Source organism: Pterocles gutturalis, unplaced genomic scaffold (assembly GCF_000699245.1).
Source record: "Pterocles gutturalis isolate BGI_N339 unplaced genomic scaffold, ASM69924v1 scaffold2123, whole genome shotgun sequence".
Taxonomy (NCBI): domain Eukaryota; kingdom Metazoa; phylum Chordata; class Aves; order Pterocliformes; family Pteroclidae; genus Pterocles; species Pterocles gutturalis.
This window is the reverse complement of record NW_010125188.1, coordinates 1,774-26,355: the sequence shown is the minus strand read 5'-3', so window position 1 is coordinate 26,355 and position 24,582 is coordinate 1,774. Positions and strand designations below refer to the sequence as shown.

Below are 24,582 nucleotides of genomic sequence, written 5' to 3'. Positions count from 1 at the left end.
AGGAACAGCAGGTAGAGTGTTCTTGTTGCTTTCCCTGACCGTTCTGCTCTGAAATGTCAGGAATAGGAACTGTTAACAACGTTAAAATTATAGGAGTGTTTGTTCTTTTCTAACAGACTTAAGTGTTGAAAGATGTTGAAGCTGAAGTTTAGAGAAGTGCTCGAGTTGAAAAGCCGGCTTAGTGATTCTGAAAATATTATGAAGAGCCTTAGTCTAACGTACACAGATATTTACGTATCTGTTTAATGTGAAGGAGTACGCATTGGCTTAAGAGTCGCCATGGTGTGTTTTGTTTTTTTAAATTGTCACCAATGGCCTTTATGTGAAAAATGCTTTCACTGCAATACTGCACAAACCCAGTGCCAGAGGCAAAGGTCTCAGCCCTGCCAGGGGGGCAGGAGGGCACAAGAACAGGCACCTTCCTGGAAGAGCCCCTTGCACAAGCCTAGCAGTGTTTGCAACAACTGTGGAAATCGGTGTTAAAATCTCTACAAAAATTATTTGCCTTAAATTAGGTTTCCATTTTAAATCTTCCTGATGTTCTTATTGTTTTTCCCATGACACCTCATAATTATCCCATGAAGATACGTTCAATACAGGCTATTTTCACCCTCAAAGATTCAGACAGTTACTGGGCAATCATGTGGAATCATCTGATTCACAGCTGGCTTTCAAAAGAGTGCTCGGAGCTGTTTGAAATCGTATGTCCTGCTACTTAATCATTGTATGAAACTTTCAGTGTTACTCTTGTAAAATAATATAGGAAATAAAAAAAGTAAATACGGTAAATCTCTAAAGATGTTGTTTCTGTTCCCCTTAGAAAAGGGGGACATATTGACCTTTTCAGAGCCTCCAGTGCCACAGTACAGCTGAGCTGTAGGGAACTGTGCAGAAAGTGTCCTCTCAGCCTCTCAGGGCTGAGAATGAACTGCGGTCTAATTCTCATCAGAGAGATGTCCACAGTCAGATCGCCTACCTGACTTGAATCTTTGAGTTGTGCCTGGCATATTTTGCTTTTCAGGACCCACATCCTTATCCCCTTGGAGTAGAGGGTGGCTGACAGCTTGAGAAACGCTGCCATATTTTATTAATGTAGTATTTGACAGCTGTTAACTAGTGAAACTAGAGATTGGCGCTCGCTTGACTAAAAGGTGTGTACCTGATAGCAGTCACGGGGAACCCAATTAACCTCCAGGCTGGATGTATTGGATTAGCAAACTGGCAAGTAGACTGGGCTACTGGAAAATGTCTGCAGTTAAACTTTCAGACAAAGTTGTCTGATTATGTTGCTTACTCACATGCTCTTTCACTATCATGTAGGGGACTTATCCAGGTAAAGGATTACATATATCCACGTTGCTACTTGTAGTTTTTCTTGGGGGTGATTAATGTTCATCTCTGCGTTCTCACCGCTGAACTGATAATGGTTTGTGGGGTATGTGCGTACACCTCGCTCTTGTTGGGGAATAGCTACAGCAAACTGGTACACACCTCTTACACTTGCTCCTACCCCCTTCCCCTCCCTGTTCTTTCCCCATTAATTAGAGAGAACAAATAACGCTCTTGGGATTGCTTCTTCGTTGAGCATCTGTGTGGTAATTGATAGAGGATACTTTCCAGGGGGTATTCTGGGCATAATTATCTCCCGGCCGAAAGAATATTCATTATTAAAAGAGTGAAAAATCTGTTAAACTTGAGCAGTTATAGGAAAGGAAAGCAAGTGTTGCAAGACAGCGTTGCCTGCCCTCAGTAAACCGCATGATGTGATGTTGCCAGTATTTCTTCTCTGCGTGGTATTTAACTATGCTAGCTGCACTTCAGAGAAATTGGGGGGGGTTTGCTATTTAATGAACTGTGATGTTATTTGTCTTTATCAAAAGACAGTCAACAGGACACCCTGTTGTGCTTATGTGACTTTATGTAATGAAAAGCAAATTAATCAAATTCAGTAAGCCAGTTTTTTGTATGAAATAAAAACATTGCTGCAGTAGTATGATCAGCTCTTTTAAAAACAAATATTTGATAGTGTTTCTATGGTGAGATTTTCTGTTTATTGGGAAAGCTTTAGGCTGCGTTTTTTTTTTCAAATGAAGATGAATTTATGCACTTATTTGGTCTGGTTTTGTCTGATGTTACTTGTACTTTTCTCTTTCAGGAAATCCATGACTTATTTAAAGATTATGAAATCAAGTATTGTTATGTGGACAGAAATAAAAGAACAGGTAAGAACTTAAAATCTTCCGGTGTCATATGTTTCAATGAAACCAGTGAGAAACATCATCTGCCATGTATTAAGTCATCAGCTTCTCTGCCATCACATAGCTTGATTTTCCCTCAGTGCCTTTTTTGGCTGCATGGTTTGTCTTCTGCTAAAGCCAATGGAGAGTTGGAAACTTTACTGATGTGAACCAGGAGTAGATTGGTCCACTATGGTGGTATCTCCCAGACGTATTACGATTAAGTAAGCAAGAAAATTAAACAGAAAACAAGACTTGGTGGTGCTGGGGAAGGAGATGAGGTAGCTGTAGGATCAATGTGAAGAACAGCAGCTCAGCTACGGTTAAAATTGGATTAAAAGCAGCACATCCTACCCACTGCCTTGTTTTAAAGATTTGGGTGGTACTTGGTGCTGAGATTTGTGGGTTTGAAGGCTGTTCTGGAAGAAAGGTGCTTGTTGAGTTTTCTGCAGGTGATCTCTCACACCTTTGGCATTGAAGCCATGTCCCAGTGCCCAGTCCTGTGCCCACAAGTGTCTGGCAATGCTGAGGGTATCTCTGGGTGAAGTGCGAGATTTGGGTCTGTCTTTCCCTGAAGGGAACCAAAGTTTTTGCCTGGCACTGCCCTGTGCTGTGCACTTCAGTTGGTCGCTGGAAAAGAACACACAAAGTAGCTGACATCTGCTTGCTTCAGTGCAGACTGTTACATTCTCTAATTCACAGGGTACGAGACAACAGATGCCACCTGAATCACAGGAGTTTCCTTCTGAACATCAGGAAACACTTTTTCACCGTGAGGGTCACCAAGCTGTGTTACAGGTTGCCCTGAAAGGTTGTGGAGTCTCCGTCCTTGGAGATATTGGGAACCCAGCTGGACATGGTCCTGCACAGCCAGCTCTGGGTGGCCCTGCTTGAGCAGGGGGCTGGACAAGGTGACTTCCAGAGGTCTCTGCCAGCCTCATCCAGTCTGTGATTCTGTGAAATGCTTTGCAGACTGAAACCCTAAAAAGATCCAGTAACCCCGAAGTTAGAATTTATGGATGCTGTTTTCAAAGAAATTCAATAGAATCAGTAATGTGTTGCCTTCAGTATAAAATGTAATTGCTTTTTGTTTTGGTCTCTTACAGCGTTTGTTACTCTGTTAAATGGAGAGCAAGCTCAAAACGCGATTCGGAAATTTCACCAGTATTCTCTTCGGGGAAAAGAAATATCCGTGCAACTGCAACCAACAGATGCTTTGCTGTGCATTACTAATTTGCCCATTTCATTTACGTTAGAAGAGTTTGAAGAACTTGTGCGTGCGTATGGCAATGTCGAGAGGTGTTTTTTGGTGTATAACGAAGTTACTGGCCATTCGAAGGGCTATGGCTTTGTGGAATACATGAAGAAGGACTCTGCTGCAAAGGCGAGACTGGAACTTCTAGGGAAACAGTTAGACGAGAACACTCTCTTTGCACAGTGGATGGATGTGAACCAGCTGACCACAAGTCTTATTCACTCCAAGTGCCTTTGTGTAGATAAATTTCAAAAAGACTACGCTGACTCAAAAGAACTGATCCAAGCTTTCTCGATAAAGTATAAACCTGTGTTCTGCCAGGTATGTTGAATATTTATCTTTTGGAAGATCACAGCCGTGATTTAAGTAGCTCTGTACTTCCGTGCTTCACTGCTTTTATTTTTCATTTAAGTAGTGAATGGTTATGCACCTGCGTTGCGATATATGATGTGGTACAAATGCTTTGTTGTTACTGGTTTGCAGTATCTATGTCATCTGGGAATTCTGCAGGAGACCACTCTATGAAGCACCAATAAAATGTTTGTAAGACATCCCCTCCTCATGTATCTTATTGAAAATAATTTTAGAAGTATTTTAGAGAGCTTTTAAAGTAAATGTTGATGATAGTTTTATTGCTCAGTAAAGAAAGCCAGAGTGTGCGAATACCACAAGTTCAGATGATGGAGAGTATGTATGTATGTATATAATTAATGTATTTAGGAAACCTTGGTGTGTATCTAATGTGTTTTTTCCCTAGCTGAGGAAGATGTAGGCTTGGGATCTCCTAGTCGCTGGGCTTGCCAGTGATAGAAGTGGTACATCTTTTTGGAAAGCTTGCAGGGACAGAAGATCCTTACTATCTTTTGCAAGTGTAAAGGTTTCCTTCTCATCCTTGTGGCTCGTGAGATACTAGACCACAAATAAAACGTTGCTTGTAGAAGTGGTGCAGACCCGCGTACCATAAACAGGCAGTCAAAAGACAGCTTTCTTTATAGTCACGCACTTGGGTATGATTTCAGTTGTTTGTTTCTTTTCTTAAGTATCTCTGAAGGCTGCCCAGGGATTAGCCTCAGGGATAAGTAAACAGAGATTTTCAGAATCTAGGACCGGAAGGTCCATCAGGCTGTCTAGCCTGACCACCTGCAGACCATCCTGTTTTCCGTAGTGCTCTTTTCAAGCCCCAATAATTTGTACTTGGCTAAACCACATCCTTATATTTGCTTGATCCAAATACACCAGGAGATGCACAAATTGGAAGTAACTCTTTCCACAAACTGCCCATCCCTTATTATTTTGCTCTTGAGTCTGTTTTCTCAGCTTCAGCTTCGTCCCACTGATGACTAGACTGAGAAGCCTTTGCTCCCCACTGTTTTCTTCCTGTAAGAAGGTATTAAGTGCTGTAATCAAGTCCCTTGCTCAGTCATTGCTTAATTAGCTAAACAGATTGATCTTTTAAAGTCTCTTACTTCAGGGCTTTTTTTTTCCCAGCTGTCAGATAATCCAGAGACAACAATTTTTCAACGGTCATTTAAAGTTCTGAAGTTCAGAGAATAACAGGCTTCTTGTTGATTTTCACTAACAGTTAGAGGCGCTAAAAAATTGACTTTTACCTTCTTAAATCAGAATGACACATGGCTCACACATGGTGTCAGTGAGGAGGGTCTGTTTGTGTATGCATTGTGTCAGCAAAAGGCACTAAATACGTGTTTCTATAAAATACAGGAATTAAACAGTATGCTTTTGAATTAGGAAATAGGAACCCTGTATATATCCAAGGAAACACTCTTGGCACGTTCTCCTATTGCCTATCACTTGTATAAACACACTGTGTAATAGACTAATAGGTAGATCATAGAAGTATGATAACAGAAGAAAAATAGGTTTACTTATGATAAATTATGATTTACTCTCAGAGAATAAACGTGTGATTTATTCTCAGTCATGCCTTGTGCTGCTCTCGTGGCTGGTTACTCTGATGCCATATTTCATCATGTAAATATGAGCTTTTATCTACAATTCTTAGCTGAACTCATGAAATAAACTCCAGTTTATTTCATTTTATTCCAAAGTTACCATTTTTTGAAATCAATTTGATTTCTCCTCTATTGACAATAGAAATGTTCTGTCAGGAAGAGCTGAAGCCAGATAGTTATACCTGGCTCTTAGAAAATGGCATTTCCTAGGACTCACAGGAACATGTTTTGGCCTTTGCTTCAACAAAATGGACCAGAAGACCTCATTCCTTCCTTATGTCAACTTTCAATTGTCACTAGGACATCTCCACTGTTACCTGGGTAGGGACAGAGGGCTTCTGTTCAGTACCTGCTTGTTTGGGAAGTTTAAAAATCCCTGATGTGTTTGCCAGGAATATTGGTAGCTGCACTTTTATGTGCAACAGGGGTTTTTAACTGTGCATGGAGCTACAATATGTTCCATAGCTGCGAACCCTTCTTTTCACAAGTACTTCAGGTCTTTGCCAGTGTGGCTAAATCCATGTCAAAATAAAATATAATGCTTCTCCACATAGACACACGCATGCACATATATATATACACATAGCATATACATCTCTGTGTGTTTCTGCGTCAAAATACGTGTTCTCCAGAGCTCTGCCCAGAGGCCAGTCTTTAACTGTGGCATTAAAGATCTGACCACCCTTTTTTTTTTTTTTTCTTCAGAATCTTTGAGATTTGTATTTCAATTGTTAGTGTAAGTTTGTGGGATGTAATAGTTGGGTATAGGTTGTTTTATCCAGTGAAATCTAGAGATTTCCTCTCTCCCATTGCAGAGCTAGTATCAGTATGTAATTTCTGTTCATTTTGGGACTGGAGATTTTTGCCTCAGCTTTATTCCCTCCTGTCGCACCCCCTTTTTTTGTTTGATTTAAATCTGCTCATTCTGCTATAAAACTCTGCAAACAAAGGACAGAGCATTGTTCGACACATAAGCCTGTTTCCAGTCTGCTTGATTGATCAGTCTGGCATCTTCTCTTGGCATTAAACACAGCCACAGACTTCATATTCTCCTAGGAGGCAGAATTTGTCAGTGGAATTTGCATTGTTACATGTTTCAACAACTATCATGTAGTCTGATGAACATTTTTATTGTTGTAGGCTTAAAACCTGAACAGTAATGAGTTTAAAATTCTTATCCTGCAAAATAAAAAAATTGTCGCCTACAGCTGTATTTACAATTTCCTTCTTTATTCTGAAAATATGTGTTAAGTATGTTTCATAGCTCAGGTTCTCCATGAGATTAGATTGAAGTGAAGGTGGTAATTCAGGTAGATAGAGCACGCATGCCAGATATAAAACGGAGCTATGATAGTCATCTTATATCACACTGATGTGGGTAGGCATTAACATAGGATGTCAACTGTTTGTGAAGTCTTTTGCAGGGGATAGGTGAAAATACTGCAAGGCAGTTCCTGAAATTCTGCATTTTGTTCAGTGCATTATGAAATGTTGTTTCAGTTTGCTCAGGATGAAGACAGTTTTATCGGTGACTTTGCGGTGGTTGAGTATGAAACTGCAGAACAGGCTGAGAAAGTACGAGAAGTCACCGATGGCATGACTATCAAAGGAAAGAGAGTCCAAGTGTCGTACTGTGCTCCGGGAGCGCCAGGCAGAAGCACATTAGCAGCACTTATAGCAGCGCAAAGGATGGTAAGATATTTGTAAATCTGTTTTCAGAGTGAGTTTGATCCACCCTGAGCAGCCTGAGTTGGGTCAGAAGGATTCAGCTGCTTTGCATTAGGAACAGGAGCCAGCCTTTTGGAAGCATTAGTGTCCTGGTTTCAGCTGGAACAGAGTTAACTTTCTTCATAGCAGCTGGTGTGAGGCTGTGTTTTGCATTTGAGCTGAGAAGGCTGATAATGGTGTTTGGGTGTTGCCGGGACCGTCAAGGACTTTCCAGCTTCTCATGGGTTCAGTCTCTGTAGGGGCAGGAGGAGCTGGGAGGGAGCACGGCCCCAGTTACTAGCCAAGGATTCGACCTTGGGTTTAGGATTGAGACCCAAACTGGCCAATGGTCTGTTCCATATCACGCACGGCATGCCCAGGATAGAGGTGAGGGCTCTCCGGAAGCTCCCGCTCTTGCTCCAGGTTGTGTCCCTCTGGGTTGTCTCAGTCTCTTGGACACTCGGGCTCTTATCTCCATTCTGGGATTGCAGTTTCGGGACTCTCCCTGTTCCAGGATCGTTAGCTGGAACCGGCCTGAGCCTTGGTCATCAGGTGGTGAGCAGTATCCCTGTGTATCACTCATTTTTATATTTGTATATATTACTGTTTTTATAATGATTATTATTATTTCCAGTATTATTGTGGCTTAGTTATTAAATCGTTCTTCTCTCAAACCGTGAGTATCTTTCCCTTCACCCCTTTAATTCTCTCCCTCATCCCCATGAAGGGTTTGCGAGGGGTGTTGTGTAAAACTACAGCTATTAGCCTTTTCATCTTTTTTTAAATCAGCCTAATTCAGTCTCCTCCTAGGCAAAGCAGAGCCATATACTGCGAGGAGGAAGGGTAAAATATGGCTGTAAGATATCACAAAGTTATACTTGCGTAGCTCTGGGTTTTTAGTAAATTTGATTTCCTGTAAGATAAATTGTTCTGGTTCAAAACAAAACTGGAAGTGGAGTCATTTAACAAGCTAAAACTTGGTTTAGAACAGAGAGGCAAGAATTTGGCAATTTTAAGATAAATTTCAAGGTAGGAAAAATAGTTTAATTCTAGGCTCGATACGGAAGAAAGCTTTCAAAACCCACGTCTTATCAAATTATTTCCTAGAAAATTGGATGTGGTAAGTGTTACATGAAACAGTCTTTAAAATAGAGGCAGAGCAGTCTCCTTACTTCGGCTAGCTTTAGCCCATGTCTTTATAAAAGAGACGAGTGGTGCTATTGTAAGATAGTATGTGGTCCATGTTACCAGTGCCTTTCCTGTTCTCCTTTATTGATAACTCTGTCCTGGTTTAAGGGAAAAAAAGAAATGTCTCAAGGAAAAATAATACGCTTGAAGTTTTGGGGGAATAGTTTCTTAGGAAAGGAGCAGGAAACAGGTGTTGCAAGTTAGAAGGTAATGTAACAAATGTGTACTGGCTGTGTAAATTAGGAGGACTGTCCTTGGGACTGTTGAGAGAAACTTCTTAATCACCTAAGCTTTGTTAGATTTAACCTTGAAGACGGGAACATCCTGGAAAATAATCAGTATGTTTGGGTAGTCAGCCAAGTTAGTGATTAGCACGGTCTGAAAGTGAGCTATCCTTATTTTAATATAATTATAATACTAAAAATCACACCTCCCCGTGTCGGGACGACCCTCCTGAATTAAGACCCCCACTTACTGAGCGTGTGTAGTGTATTTAAGGAACACTGTGTTTTTACATCCAAGCGAGAAAAGAACTAACCAACTGCAGCTTGCAAAGATAAAACCTAACCAATTATAGTTAGAAGGATGTGGCACTAACATTTTGAACTGCATAAATACACAATGTGACTGAAAGCAGGTGTGCTAGCTCTCTGGAATCACCACCCAGCACCCATCTCTGCGCAGACATGCAGTGAACAGTCTCTGGGCTCTGTGTGTGTGCTGGTTTATTGCACACTGGGCAATGAACTCTGCTTGTGAGACAACACAGGGAAGGAGATACGGGGATTATTTTCTGTGTAAAATGAAGTATGTACGTTACCATTGCACAAGTTTGAGGGACTTAAATGTATTGTTTTCTTCTGATTCTAACATTTTTGTATCTCTCTTCATTGGAGATGAGAAACAACAGGAAAGGCTTGCTTCCAGAGCCAAATCCCGTGCAGATTATGAAGAGTTTCAATAATCCAGCAATGTTGCAAATGCTACTGCAGCCCCAGTTGCGTGGACATGCTGTTAAACCTGGTAAGTTGTGTTAAAATTGAATTAAAAAAAACCCCAAGCCCTGTTCTTGGTGATACAAGGCTTTCAGCAAAGGAGAGAAGCACGAATACTATTTTAAAATCTGTGCAGACACTATTTCAGTGTCTGTGTATTCTCACATTTTATGAAAGCGAAAGCAAGAGATGGATCGCTACACTGTTGGGTCTGATAAAATTTAAAAATGTAGTCACATTAACTCTGTTGTTTCTGGATGTTTCATTTTAAACCCATTTCTAATAGAAATATCTTTTGCAGATATCATTAAAATGACAAGTTTAAATCTGACTCTAGATATGAATTTTGCAGCCTGAGGCTTCCTCCTATTGATTCCAGTGTAAATTGTTATTCACTTGGGTTCGTAGTTGTACACAGCTTTTCATAACGGCATTAGCCAAAAACATTTATCTGTCTTCTCATTAGGGTGGATGTGAATAAACGTATTAAAAACAATCTTATCACATTTCAAAGGGTGAAAGTATTAGGAACAGGAATGAGAACAGATGATTGGAAGAGTCAAGCAGGGGACAGCTAAGAGTTTGTAACATAATCTACGGACAGAAGATACACAGAAATTGTGTGTGAAGTGACCCCTTTAGTGAAGAAACACTTCAGCTAATGCTGAGGTTTCAAAGCACTTTAGATAATGCTGTGGTCTTGTAATCAACTGTATTTCTGTGTCTTTGAGCAAAACTCTCAGCTTTAGTCCAGCTCCTTGAGAGTCCACTTGATCTCCCGTATGCTGTTAAATGCAGATCAAAGCTGGGTGTATTGAAAGGTTTCAGTATAGTGACCTGTAGTATACTGGAAAGCTTTGTGGAAACCAAATCTGAAAAATATAGAATAACTCTTATGAAGATGTTACTTGCCTAACACTGCAACTTCTTGTGTTTCTAAAACAGTTCTTGGAGCATCTGCAGGTTTACCTCACCTTATAAATTCAGCAGTTGGCCCACCCTTTTTGCAGTTGAATAAAGTTTATCAGGTATGTGACCTTTTGTCAAAATACGTATTTGTGGAGATCTTAGCATGAAAAATATTCTCGAAGTTTTAAGAAATTGCAACTAAAATCAAGTGTTCTCGTTAAAGCTGTCTTTATGAAAAGCACTCTATTATGAGATGCCTATGGGGATGTAAGAGCAGGCTGTGCTTACTATCCACAGGTGAGTTATTTTACCTTAACGGAGCTTTTGATTTGCTAACACCTGCCGATGTACAGACAACTTGCCATTACTGGCAAAAAAACCCCCTCTTTAAATTAGAGCTTGAGGAGCATGGCACATCCATTTCTCTTGGAGCTGCTCATATGCACTTCCTGTAGAGACTTGATTGTTGTATCTTATCCAAGCCAAGAAGCTTGGCATCGTTATCTTCATTTTAAAGCTTGCAGCGACCAATATGTGCTCTATGTGCCATAAAAATAGTAATTTGCAGATGTTACTTCTTAGTCAAAAAAACCCCAAGGTTATAAGCTGCTTAAAGTGTTCTCAGAGTATCTGTAATTCACTGTAAAGTTGATACGACTTCCATATGGACACCAGAATGTTTGAAAGATACTATAAAGGATATTTGGGATGAGTTTGCCCTAGAAGCTGGTGATGAGAATATGCCAGAGTAGCAGCCACAGCCAGAGCTCCTCCCTGAACTGCAGCAATTACTTGGCCAGCAGCTTGCCTGGCTCCACCTTGCGTTGGGGTTCTGTCAGAGATTTCTCCAGCTCTGCCAGGAGCCAAAATTTGCCTTTAATATTCACGGTGGGGATTTTCATGGGTACCTATGAGGGACTGGAGTCAATTGCTTTGGCTTACTATTTCTTACATTTCAAAAATTCCAATTTAAACAAAGAAAATCTCCTTAAGCAGTTCTTACTTGTGCTGTTCTTTTGGCAAACACAGACTTATAGATCTTAAAAAAGACTAAATTAAAATGCAGAGATACTCCTTATGTTAAGTATATTTAGATTTTCTGGTTTTTTCTGCTGAAAATTGGTAGGTGAATATATTAATTTTGAATAAATACTACTTAATTTTGCCCCATCAAATGAGTTGCTTTTGTCCTGTACAATGAAAAAATACATCTTGGCTTGTACTTCTTTCATTTAAATGACATTTTCAGTTGGTATATTTACTTACTGCTGCTTTCTTCAGACTTGGAGAGTCTGTGCTTCCTTGGAAGGCAATGTGAATGTTTTCTAATCGCAGCTGGAGACGGGCATGTTTTACACAGTTAACAGTGTGATTGATGGTGATCCAATGTTTTTAGGCAGCAGCCAAACAACTTAGTGTTTTCTCTTTAGAGACGTGCAAGTCTAATTCTTTTCCAGGGAGCTTCCTGTCATTTAATTAGCTCCAAACCTGGTCTAATAGCCTGAGTTTTATTGACAGTGATTTGATTATCCCAGTTCCTTCTATTAGGCACATTTTTCTCTAAAGCCAGAGAAGCAGGACACTATTTTTATTGTCTTGAAATTCAGCATTGTCACAAGATAGAGGAACAGCGTCTTGGCTCGACTCTCTCCCCACCTCCCCAGCCACACACTGATTTCGCTTCCTGTGTATCTTGGTTTTGCTGGTTTATATTCAAAGTTTTGTAATGTAATATAATGAGAAGAAACAATATTTTTAGGATGATTATGCCACAACATTATAAAACAATTGATAAAAAACGATTCAGCAGAGGGGAATTTGAACAACTGGGTTATTCATCCAGTAGTCTTTCAACCCTGGAGGTAGCATGGCTTTCAACTTCTTTCTTTTAATTTCTCTGAGTTACAGTTATCATGTGCCAAAATAATGCATTTTATGCTTTCTCAGTGATGTGTTTTTCTGAGTCATCCAGCAGTTTATTAAATCTTTGTTAACCCAGAGACTTTCTTTTGAGGATTCTAACCAACCTGATTTTCCACTCATATTTCTGAAAGTTTTGCAATTGAACGAACACATTTTCTTTGTTGACTTAACCAAGTTTAGAAAGAACAACCACTGGTATTCATGACAGTAAACAGCCCTGGATAATTTCGACTGGAAATCACTAAGACAATTAAAATAGCAGATGCATAACCGACCTAGATGTGGCCCTTTTTTGTTTTATATTGCACGTTTCTGAGTCCAGAAAACCATATTAGAGGCCTAGAGGGTTTTCCCTGAGGAGTTTGACCCTGTCACACACAGATACAACCTAGGCTTGAAAATGTTTGTGAGGAGTTTTACAGGGGGCTGAAAAATCTGCAAAGCCATGCATTGGGAGAGCTGCCTTCTTTTGGGGTTCCATCTTCATTACCTGGTTTTGGTGATCTTTCCTATGTAGGAGATCTCAAAAAAATGAGGAAGGCTATACTGGTGATTTGGCACAGCCAGTGTCCCATATATCTATTCCTGCGCTGCTGTACAGAAAGGTTTGTAGAGCAGCCTATATTTTGCCTGGCGAATCACGCTCAGGAGCTGCTGCCAGAAAAGGCAGTTTCATTCCTGTGTTCAGCTAGCATGAATCATAATGTGGTTTTGTGATCCAGAGGGGACATAAGGTTTCTTTTAGCCACTGTGCTAGCCAGAGGACATAATGCCGAATGTCCAAAGCTGTTGACTGGGTGGCTCAATTCTGGTGGCAAACTGATCCAGAATTTTTGAATAAAAAATATTAATATTGTATAGACTTGAAAATCTGCAGGCACTGTGATTTGTAAGCTTTTTAATGGTTATGGAATAGAATTTCATGAAGATAGTTGCCACTAAAAAGGGGGGAAAAGGTATCTGGATATTCCTTTTTGAAAATAAAGATACTGTTTGGTAGCTGTAAAGCAAAGGATGAGAGTACCTGCCGGGTACAACCGAGTCCTGTAAACTGTATAGATATTTGGTGGAGATTATGTATTAGAATTGCAGTGCAAGGCACAATGCAAATGGTAACAAACAATGAAGTCCTTATTCATACAGCTCGTAATCCCCTGAAGTCCTCGTGTCTCATCTTTCTTATTGGCACCATAGGTAAATCCCCTCCCTCGTCTGTCTGCAAAGGCTTTAAACACATTGAGCTTTCCCTGGTGGCTGAGACACAGGGGCTGCAATGGAGCCTGGGTTGTATTTGGAGTATACTCTTGATCCTTTAAAAGCCGTCAGAAAGCATACTTGTGGTTGGGAGGTGAAAAAAAAGGCGTTAGGAGGAAGACATGTTAAAAGAACTTGAAAGAACTTTCTATGAATGAAGGAAAAAATTAGTATGTGGAGGAAACAGTTCTTTCCTTTGCTGTATTAACTCAGAAACTAATTTAAATTTCTTTTAGCAGTATCATCTATAAATGTTTCAATGGCCTGTTTTCCATGACTGACAACTAACACTTCTTTTAATAATTTCACAGAGCTCAATTCTGGGGAGTACGTCTAACTTACTGCTGCAGAGCCCCGCTCACCTGCCGTTGCCCCAGCAGCAGCTGATGAAGATTGAGAACATTCAGGCTAATAGTGTAAGGTCATCGCTTTAACTTCGACTCTCTTTGGACATTCTTACAACTGATAAAACAAATAATTTTTTTCACCCAGTATAATTTAACAGCTTAACGCATCTAAAAAGATTAACTGAATGTGAAATTTATAGCTACAGACAGACTATTTCAATGGTTTACACAGTTTCCTATTCTTCCTTACAGAAACCGGGTTTGCTGGGAGACCCTCCAACAATGCTGCTTCAGACAGTCCTGGGAATAGGGGTCATGCCATCCGTGAGTTCAGGCATGGGAACCCGTGGAGAAGCTCTTAAGTGTAAATGACATTTTATTTTATAGCCAGTAGGAATGCTCAGCCTGAAATTATGCACCGTACTTTCTCCCACTTTAGCACAAGCAATGATACGATTGAACCTTGTCCCTGCGCAGTAAGGTAGGCAGAGAGCTGGGCAGTAATGCACGTTGTATAGCTGTATAGTTAAGGAAGTTAACAAGTTATATACTATATAACCAACTGTAACATTCTGGTTTAAGCAGGCAACAAACTTGAAATATCTTGCCTTGTTGCCTGGCTTCTCTCATCTGCTCGTCAGGGAAGAAAGCTTCCACTGTGGCATTGCTTGGATAGTTGCAGGTTGTTAACTTTTCTGCTTGCTCGGTGCTACCACTGTTAGTACCCTTGGCTTATATCTTAATTGAGGATCAACATTTCGGGGTTTGTTGCTTCAAACCAGATAAATCTGAGTAGCTGAAGAGGCACCGCAGATAAGTTTTTTGCATTCATTTCATTACACAATAGAGCTTTAACATCCAGTCTGTGACGGATGTCAACTTTGAATGCAAATTTCTGTGCCAGCGAGGCCCTCAATTTTTATGAGGAATGATCAGTTGTGATACTGCTTAGTGCCTCTTTTTTGTTTCCTCCACTGAGAGCCATGCATTCCTCAGCTCTAAACATGGTCTGAGTGATGGTAGTAACCAGTAGCAAGGAAAAACTTGGCAGGGGGGAAGGGAGGCAGGGAAGAAACCTATTCTGGATGTCTAGATTTTCATTTTGGAGAATACTTTCTAGCTCTTTGGTTTGTAAAAAGAATTGTACTAATGCAAGGTGGGGTGGGGTTTTTCCCCTCTGTTCCAATACAGAATCCTCTAGGATGTCGTTCCCAGGATTTTTGAAAGTCGCAGGAAGCACTAAGTAATGTACTATCATAGTGAATGTTTAGAGAAGTCGTGGTTTTCTTCTATTGTATTAGCTTTAAATAGAGTTGTTTGCTCCTGGGATGGTAAAAGAATAAGAACTATCATCAGAATTTGGTGTTCTGGGACAACTGTAAAATACATCTCTAAATGCTTTTCTCATCACTTAGTAAAAACCACAAACAAAATGTACTGATAAATCTTCTCTAACAGAAAAGTTTCTCCATTTATGGTTGACTGCAGCATCTAATCTGATTCCCATTCAAACAGCGGCAGCAGCGGGGATGGGCATGCTGCCATTCTTTCCGAATCAGCACATTGTTGGACAAGCTATACCAGGGCAAAATAACGCTCCAGATAAGCAATCAACTACCGAAGCGGTTGTCTCGGGACCTCAGCCTTATCATCAGACCTTAACAAATCTTCCTGCGGGAGCGTTGCGGGCTGGACATGCCAAAAAACAAAATCAAATAAAAAGTACTGATACAAGTTTGGGGGTAAGGAACCTTGAATGCAAATATTTTCCTTTTTTTTAATTGTGTGTGGATTTTCTCTTTTTTTTTTTTTTTTATTTAACATGCTTAAGAGTTATCTGCAACTGCTTATTGTAGTTCTTAATTTTAAAATTTGCTAGATCACAGGATCACTCATGAGACAATTTAAGGTCAATTCAGTTATGAATTATAGGCAGAACAATAATGCTCTTTGGTGGTCCAAATGAATTAACAAAGGAATCTTTTTACAATGCTGGAGGGTTGTTTTTTTTCCATGTGTATGCCTCATAGTATTTGATGATGAAATTATCTCAAGGGCAGTGTCCCTTTCAAAGACTGAAAATTGAACTTGTGGTTGAACTTCATGGCTAACCAGAAGCAGTTCTGATGGTATGTGGGGCCTTGGGGTTGCCAGGTGGTGTCTGTGTATATATATATATATGTGTGTGTGTGTGCAAATTCTCTACTTTTAATCTGTATCCTCCTAGCCATAGCTGACTTGTTCTTGGTTTGAAATCAGTTTTAATATTTATTCCCTGGAAGGTGGGGGGTGGGAAGGTATTTAAGTTGGATGAGAATGGTCTATTGAAGTTTTTTCAGCATGTCCTGTCATTAGCAGAATTTGGTCTATGCATTTATTTTTTTTATAATATACATAAATATTTTTATGAGGAAACATGTTCTTAATTCAGATCAGAGCTGTGTTTTCCTAACATTTTCTGCAGCATCTGAAGTGGTTAGATTATATGCAATGTTGGTGTCTGTCTTTGCTAGGCAGCTTTGACAGATTTGGTTCTACTTCAGACAGCAAACTTCTTAATTTTTAAAACACTTTTTACTGTAGTGAAGTGGGATTTAGCCTATGTATAGATACACATGGGTAAAATACATAGGATGTATGTGTACACATATATAAAATCAGTGTTTTATTTCAGCATTTCCTTTAGTTAAAAGAAAATGTAATCAAACAATTAGAAGTCTAGATAGTTCACTTATTTCTGTGAATATTGTTTATCAGGAAAAGTTCCCTGCTGAAATCCTGGTAGATGGTTTAATTGTTTCCTTTTCTGCATCAGTAGACAGAAGGCCCAGTTTGCAAAAAGCATTTCCTTGACAAGACAGCCACAGTCTGGATGCTGATGCTGAGTGGTCATGCTGTCTAAGTGCCAGCTTTTGCATCCAGATGAAGAATTTCAGCACTCTGTTGAAGTTTTTCTGTTTAAAAACTGGCCTCGCTGGTTTTGAAAAGCTGTTGTTCAATACTGTTTTACTGAAAATAGTATTAACCATTAAAGCAATGGATTATTTTTTTCCCTTAATGGGCTTTGAAAAAATGAAAGGAATAGATGTAGAGTAGAATACTGTACAAACATCTTTGAGCTCTGTGTATTTCAGACAAGCTATGTAACTTGCTATAGCTGCTTTATCCTTATTTCTGGTGTTTTTTCTAACATAAGCTGAGGGGATGTAAGCTGGCAGCATAGCCTTCCTAATGCCTCGTAGAAAAACACTTCTGGTGGTTTGGGGTGAGTCGGTCCTGACACTTCATTTCCACTCACACATGTTTTCCTCTTTTAAGTAAGGGCTCATAAATGGAGTGAGCAGAAAGACGTGTTACAATGGCAGACTGCAGATAGGGTTGTCTCTCTGGTCCAGGGTTCATTTTTCCTTTATTTGCTCATGACTCTGGGTGAAAAGAGTTGATTTTGTCTTGGCCACGTACTTAAAGCTGCCTCCCTGTGTCTGGGGTCATTATTGTGATTATTATTCATTTACTTGAATGTAAAATATTTTCTGTTGTTTGTTTGCTTGTTTTTTAACATCCTTTAGTAACTTGCAGTCTGTAGAGAAATGCTCCTACAAAATTATTTGTCAAGAAAAAAGTACAGGCAGTGTGTCTGGATAGTTGTCCCCAGCATTTATTTTAAATTTTTCCTGTTACATTTCAGAGAGTTAAGCTTCTTTCAAAATCTTGCTGGGACACTTCCCTAATTTCTTACAAGTGTTGTAGGAATATAACGCAAACTGACCTGTCCAATTGTTTCACAGGCTCCCTTGAAAAAACAGACTTCGCTTCTAGGAGAACCACCAAAAGAAATACGTCTTAGTACCAACCCCTACTTGAATTTGGCAAGTGTGTTGCCTGCTATATGTCTTCCAGGTAAGCAAACATTCAGTGGTTTTACTTGCATGTTTCCTTGACCAGAATGTCAATTACTCTGGCAAGTAATTCCAGTGACCACAACATTTATCTTTAGTGAAATACTGTAGTCTGTCTTAAAATTGCAATACAAAATTAATCTGTCCTTAACGTTTTATTTGGGAAGGGTAAATTCTCAGAGTTAATGGGCTTCCTGATGTAGGCAAACTTCTAGGACGCCTTTCAGTTATTAGTGGCACTGATTAATTTTGAGCACAGCCTGATCTGAAGTAGCAAATTGCTATTGTAATCCCAGAATATTGCTAAACAAGGGTGCAGCCTGATTTGTGCAGTTTATGCAAACTGTGTGTCATTGTGTTACGAACAGCAATTGCCAGCAAAGCCTCCAGTCCACCGCAGCAGACCGGCCTCTCAAACAACATCGTGGACGCCGCTGCGTCTCAGGGAACTACATCGCAACATGCAATGGAAAATTATTTTAATTACTCTCAGCAGCATGGGGAGTACACACAGGTATGGTGTTTTGCCACGCTTCCTTCTGGAGTTTGTCAGTCAGGGCTCTGGTAGCGGGATTTTTGGCAGAGATCTGCTTGGAGATCCCTCCCTGAGCTGCTGGTTGTTTTTCTCTGTGTGCTCTTAGTGCGCTTCTTGGTACACGTGGTCTGATGGTCTGATAGCCCTGCATGCAATCGAACAGCATTGCCCAGCATCGTGTACCGTTCTTCAGGGGTTCTTAGGCTTTCCTGCAACCAAAGCACACCCTTTTCTTCAGATTGAACCTTGTAGGTCCTCTTCGCTGATAGTTTATCTCTTTCAGTGGTGCAGAATAGATTTATCCCAAAGTACACCTAATGCCAATCAAAAAAAAAAAATCCTCAATACATTCCCTGCTGCAGTGTCATAACCATTGACAGATTTCTTCTTGCGAACCTGAATTCAGTGCAGTTGGCTAAAAAATTACTCTTTACAACTTCTGGCTTGGCTTTTGTCTGTCTTTAAAACCTTGAAGTTTTTCTCTTGCCCTTCCCAAGAAGTTTTCAAATTTTCTTGAACTTTGGCTAGATCCCAGAGAAAACTGTGTTCTGTGTACCAGAAGTTCCTGTAGAGCTTGGGGAATTTTGCAGCCTCTGCCAGCTGGTTTCACTGCACGGGATTCCTTCACCATGCACCTCATTTGGTGATCAGAGCGTGGCCGTGAAGGTGGAGGGCTGCCCTGCGTCTGGAGAGCGTTTTGTTGTAGTACTGAGAGCAAGTACTGGGTTTCACAGGTGTCGGGACATCCTGTGAAATAATATTTCCATGTTTTCATTATCCATTGCTAGTATGTGTAGAAATATAATTGTATACAGATCAAATGATCTCTCCTCCTGCGGCAGGGAGGCGGAAACAAGCTCTGCTCCCCTCTCTAGGCTGCTGGCAGGGAAATCTCCGTTGCTGCAAAACTCCTGGGGTAGAGCAGGGCCTGCCGTGGGAGTGGGTTGGGTCTGGAAGGCAGAGCGCGGGCACACGGGTGGGCACGGGGGTTGTTCTGCGTTGGGAGGGTCTCAGCCTGGCCAGGAGGGGTGGAGCAGACGGGGTCGCTGCTCGCTGTTAGCTGCAGCAGGGAACTTTGCCAGGGGTCAGACCTGTCTCCTGGTCAGGTCATGTCTGGTGACAGTTGTGGGTTAGAGAAGCAAGAGAGATGTGCTGTGGGCCCTTGTGCTGTGTGTTCCATGTAAGCACTGACATAGTCTTGAATATTTTGGTCGAATCTGATTATTGCCTTTAAATTCATCTTGATGTCTCCTGGAGGTAGTTCCTGACCCCAAATCCTTAAAATACAGTCCAAAAAAAATCAGTAGTATTGTAGCGTTAGTGGTGTTAGTATTCTCCTAGTGACATGAAGGACTCAAATGGTGTCACTTAGGTGCAGAGATGACACATGTCATTCAGTGATATTTACCATAGAATCGGGGAATGGTTTGGGTTGGAAAGGACCTTAAAGATCATCGAGTTCCAACCCCCTGCCATGGGGAGGGACACCTCCCACTGCAACTTCCACCTTGTGCTGTCCTTTCCCTTCCATGTAACAGAAATTACAGTGTACATGCGTCTGCTGCCAAGGCACTTAACGCAGTTCTAAATGTTTGGTTTGAGCTTTATCACTCGTGTTGAACATGTTTTGATGCTTCTTGGAGAGCTTTGCCTTTTTTTCTCCTGTCCTGTGAGGCCATATGAATTGTTTTCATTTAAAGTGATCTTAGTAGACAGCTCACGGGAAGAGGTTTTTCCTCCTTTATAGGAGGCTGTTCAGCAGTGGTATCAGCATTATGCTCAGGCATATCACTCTACCCAGGCAAGAGTCGATGAATTTGAAGCCTCTGAGGTGAGAAATGATTTTGTTTTCTTCCTGTCTCCGCTGGCTGTTTCTCCCATCAGCTGTAAGGGTGCTTTTGGACTCTGGACACCTGCTTTGTTTGTTGATAGTGGCTGCTGGCATCGGTATCACAGAAATAAGGGACAAATGGCACCGCATGGTCACCTTCTGCAGGGCAGCCCTGCACAGTTACTCTCCAGGATTCACGCTCACGCTTTTGATTGTATCTGGCATCAGTATTCCTCCCTCTAAACACCTTCAATCTGAAGTCAGCTGTAAAGGTCAGGAGTGTGTTAAAATACTCCTACCAAGCAACAGCACACCGTAACGTTATTTCCCAGTGAGCCTGTTGCAGGATTGTTTCTCGCCCAGGCTGTTACATAGCCCGAGGTTGCTGTGACCAATAAGACGCACACTTTTTTTTTTTAAGGAATTGTGTAAGTAAACCACCCCCCCAAATCCTACATTTTGCTCAAGAAATTGCTGCATGCCTGAGCTGCTGTGAACTGCACGCTCCTTTTAGCAACTGTGCGTGACTCAGATGTTTTCATATCTGCTGAGCGCTCATTACAACAGCAAGTAAAAAAGGATTATTAATCCTATCTTCTTTCAACTTCTGGTGGATCATGGATCCCGTTCTGCATTTAGGAATCTACAGGTGGATCCTACCCAGACTACTTGCAGGTCATGCCTACGCTTTACAGTGGAGCCCAGGGATCACACCAGCCAGGCAGCTCGCAGCTTCCTCCACAAAACCCGTTAAATAAGGTGAGAGGAGAGACCCAGCAGAGCGGTTGCAGGCACAGCCCCAGCCAGCTGCTGGTGGAAGTGCTTCTTACTGGTCTTATGCTGCCACCGAGTGGACTTTGGACCCACAGCAAGCCAAGGCAGAGCTTTTCCACTGCACCCACGCTCCTCAGGATCCTGAGCTGCTCAGGATCACGCGCAATTCCTGGTGGATGTGGTAAATAAAAGCAGTGTCTATGCCAGCGCCAGCCTGCCTCCGAGCCCTCCAGCACCCTGGAGCTCAGCGCTCCTTGCTGCCCACAAACCACCAGTTACCCCAGGCAAAGAAAGGCTGGATGGTTGTGAGGCAGCTTCTTGGAAAGATGATGTCTTGAAGTAGGCAAATAAAATAGGAAGTGAACAAAGGAGGAGGAGGTAGTTCATGCTGGTTTTAGATTAGGGTTTTTTTGCCCAAATTGCAGATGTTTTGCAGTGAGTGCCACTGGGATAAAACCTCTGAAGCGGAGTTAGGAAGTCATGGCAGCATCAGGGTTATCTGTAGCTGCCACTTTGTAATACTGTTAACTGGATCCTGGGAGGAAAACCATTTTGAAGTGGCTTTCGTTTGAAAGTCATCACAGGTGTCAGATACAACCTGCTTCAGCCAGACTCATTGAGCAAAACTTTGTCTGTTGGACCTTGCAGCACTTAGTTTTATCAATAAAAGATGCAGGAGGGACAGGATGATGCTATGGCAGCCATGAGGACTGGCTTAAAGGAGGCTGGAGCCTGTCCTAACAGGAGGCTGGTAAAACACGGGCCGAGACAGAGGGGATGAAAGCTTTGTTCAGTCTTGAGTATCAGTCTTCTGGTTTCCTGAGTGCCTTAGAAGTCCTGAGGAATTCAGACTCTCATGCTGTAGGTAAATCACATTTCTCCTGTTTTTACTGATGGGAGAGACCTCGAAAGCCAGATTATCATCTGGTTTGGAGCGGCTGCACCAAGTATGCCCGTCAGCGTAACGAGCTGCTGCCTTTGCGTGTCCAGCCCCAGCCATGAGAGCCATGCTGATCTCTCCGAGTGCTGCTGGAGGGACGCCGGGCTGGCTCGCCAGCCTCTAGCACAGCTCGTGGCCTTTTGCACGGTGTCTGGCCGTGCCGAGAGGAGCCATGGCTGAAGTGAGCAGTCACATCTGGGAGAGCTTAGGGGCCCAGCCTCCTGCACAGCTCTCCTCCATCACGGCATTGAATCTCTGTTGGGCAGAATTTAGTAGCCAGGTTCAGCACATGATGCTCTGGCATTCAGAAACTCCCATCTTGGTCTTGGCATGAGATTCCTGTTTTTTGGAGGAGGTTTAGAAGGAACACGCAACTTTAGCAATTCACGGCTCCTGGGTAGGAGAGAAGGCCTGGCTGGAGCTGGCTTTGACATGTCTTGGGTAAAGATGGACAAGGCCTGAACATATTGCCATGGACTGTGAAATCTCTAGCTCTGTGCAGCAAAAACTGGAGCATTCAGGCTCCTCTGGTAGGACTGGAAACAAGTGAAATTGTAACAGGAGAAGGAGGTAGTCTGGGGTTTGAGCTAAGTCATACCTTTCCGTTTATCTCCCATCTAAAGAGGAAAGCTTGTAAGTGGAGGTGATGTTGAACAGCTTGCTCGAAAGTTTGTCTTGATGCCAGATGCCATAAAAGGCAGAAAGAGAGCGGTCGGTCCCTTCGCGTAGCCCAAACAGAAGTGCAGTTTGCCTCTGCAGCGAGGTATTCTTCTCATTCCTGCAATCAAAAGATAAATCTCAGTGAAGAGGGCACACAGGCTGGTCCCCAAGAGGCTCAGTATCGGTTGAGAGTGTGTGCTCGTGTGTGCGCTTGCTTTAACCCTGCAGCCCGTTTTTCTCCTGCTTCTGTGGGCTGCATGTCAGAGGGTCAGAAGGAGCACGGTCAGAGGTTGTACGAAGCACGCGGGGGTGATGCTGCGCTCCGCCACGCAAGCCAGGACATGGTGGAGGGTTACAGCACACGTGTGACATCCCCACAGCTATCGTAAGTGCAGGAGAGAGGATGGGGGAAAACAGAAGTCTTTCCTCACTCGGGTTCCTATTTATGATAATGACAAGGGCACGCTAAAATGAAATTGGACTTGTAGCAGAGTTAATTTGAGTTGTGAATGAATTAGCAAGAGGAGCTTCTGAGCAGTGTTTGGCTCAGGGACATTTGGTCAGCACAGCTGTGCTTTTGATTGAGTTCAGGAATTTGCATCCCCAGTTTGTGAAACATGTTAAGGTTTCTAAAATATTCACTCCAACATGAACCAAACCCCCAAATCTTCTGATGTAGGAGCCAGACTTAACCCAGGACACGCAGTGTGGTTGAGCAGGATGCGGTGAGATCAGGTTCAGGTGGTTGTTACAGGGCAGACGCTTCAGGCTTTCAGAACAAGGTGACTGTTTAAGCCATTTGGTGATGAAATTAATGACACTCATTGATTAAAGCAGGGGGGCTCTAATGTGTACGTCCAGCTTCTAGCGCCTGTAGGGGACGGATACTGCACTGTCCTGCTCTGATGGAGCCCAGAGAGGGACTGCACCTGTGCCTTGTTTACCCACGGAGCCCTTGGCAGTGGGGCAGCCTTTGGTCACCTGTGTCCTCACCAGAAACCCTGCTCTGGGACCCTCGGGAGTGTATCGGAGTGAGGCATTTTGGTTGAAGTTCTGATTAAAGAACCGTTGCTGCTCTCTCCTCCACTTCGTACCACACATAAACTCACCCCTGCAGCAGATGGTTACCTGTAATCTGCATCACAAACCCGCTTTGGCATGGCTGGAAACCAAAGTCCTTCAGTTTAACCCATTCAGCTCTACAGGAGAAAAAAGAGAGGACTCAGAAGTGGCCCACAGGTGTCTGTCTGTAAAGGCTGAAGCTGTCTGGAGCCGCTGTGACACTGCAGGGTAACAGCATGGCCGGTACACTCCTGCTTTTTAAACGCGCGCTGCGGAGCGGTGCCACCTGGCCCAGGCAGCCCTTTGCCCTCACAAAAACGCATGTGTGGTGGGGCACCAGTGCATTTACGAGTGGGGTTGGTTTTCTTTAGGGAAAGGGCACAAACGCTGACTCATCAGCTGTGTATAGCTGGACCTAAAAGCCAAAGGAGTCTGGCTTTGGAGTCAGTTACTGGCTCCTGGGCCTTGGTAATTAATTTCCAGGCTGGGGCTTTATTTATTGACACCGTTTGCTCTGGCTCATGTGTCACTTGTTTTCTTCCTGTCCTTAGGTGGCTCCAACACGAAGCGAGAAGCGGGGCTCATCGTACCTCATTTCCTCCCCGGAACCTGGCCCCATGGAGTACCTTGGCCAGCAGACTCAGGGCTCTGCAGTACGTTACGCAGAATCCTCTCTAAAAAAAAAGCGCGTTTATTGAGACCTAGATCACCCCTCCTGCCTTAGGGTGTGAAGGCAGGCTTCTCGTACCTCTGCTATTTATTGCTGCCTTAACTTCAGACAAAGAATTCTTCTTTCTGTGTGGTTTATAAATATCCCAAGAGGAACACTCTCTGTAAGGGGCGCATTTGCCAAGGAAAGGGTAGGTATTGCTCTGTGGTCAGCCATTTCGCTGGAGTATGACTTGCCTTCTGAAAGGTGTTCCCTTTGTCGTCCGCCACTGAACATATCAGTGGGCTGAAGCAAAGGAAAGGGACTTGGTGAGTTTTGGGAGCTCACCAGCTGAAAGCAATAAACATACTGAGGAGGGAACGCTGATCCTTTCTCTAGTCCTCAGACTGAGGAAGGTAAAAGGTGACGTCTTGATAGTAAATA

At 42.3% G+C, this 24,582-nt stretch overlaps 1 protein-coding gene across 1 annotated transcript; it reads left to right on the top strand.

The window, feature by feature from the left end:
• Positions 1 to 2,155: 2,155 nt before the first annotated feature.
• Positions 2,156 to 24,187, top strand: RAVER2 (ribonucleoprotein, PTB-binding 2; the record flags this gene model as incomplete). Its single annotated transcript, XM_010078447.1, has 11 exons — positions 2,156 to 2,222; positions 3,344 to 3,813; positions 6,966 to 7,157; positions 9,257 to 9,383; positions 10,301 to 10,383; positions 13,753 to 13,857; positions 14,041 to 14,152; positions 15,277 to 15,530; positions 17,577 to 17,688; positions 18,056 to 18,201; positions 24,041 to 24,187. Coding segments are annotated over 11 exons (1,815 nt in total), but the record flags the coding sequence as incomplete, so codon positions are not given.
• Positions 24,188 to 24,582: the final 395 nt, after the last annotated feature.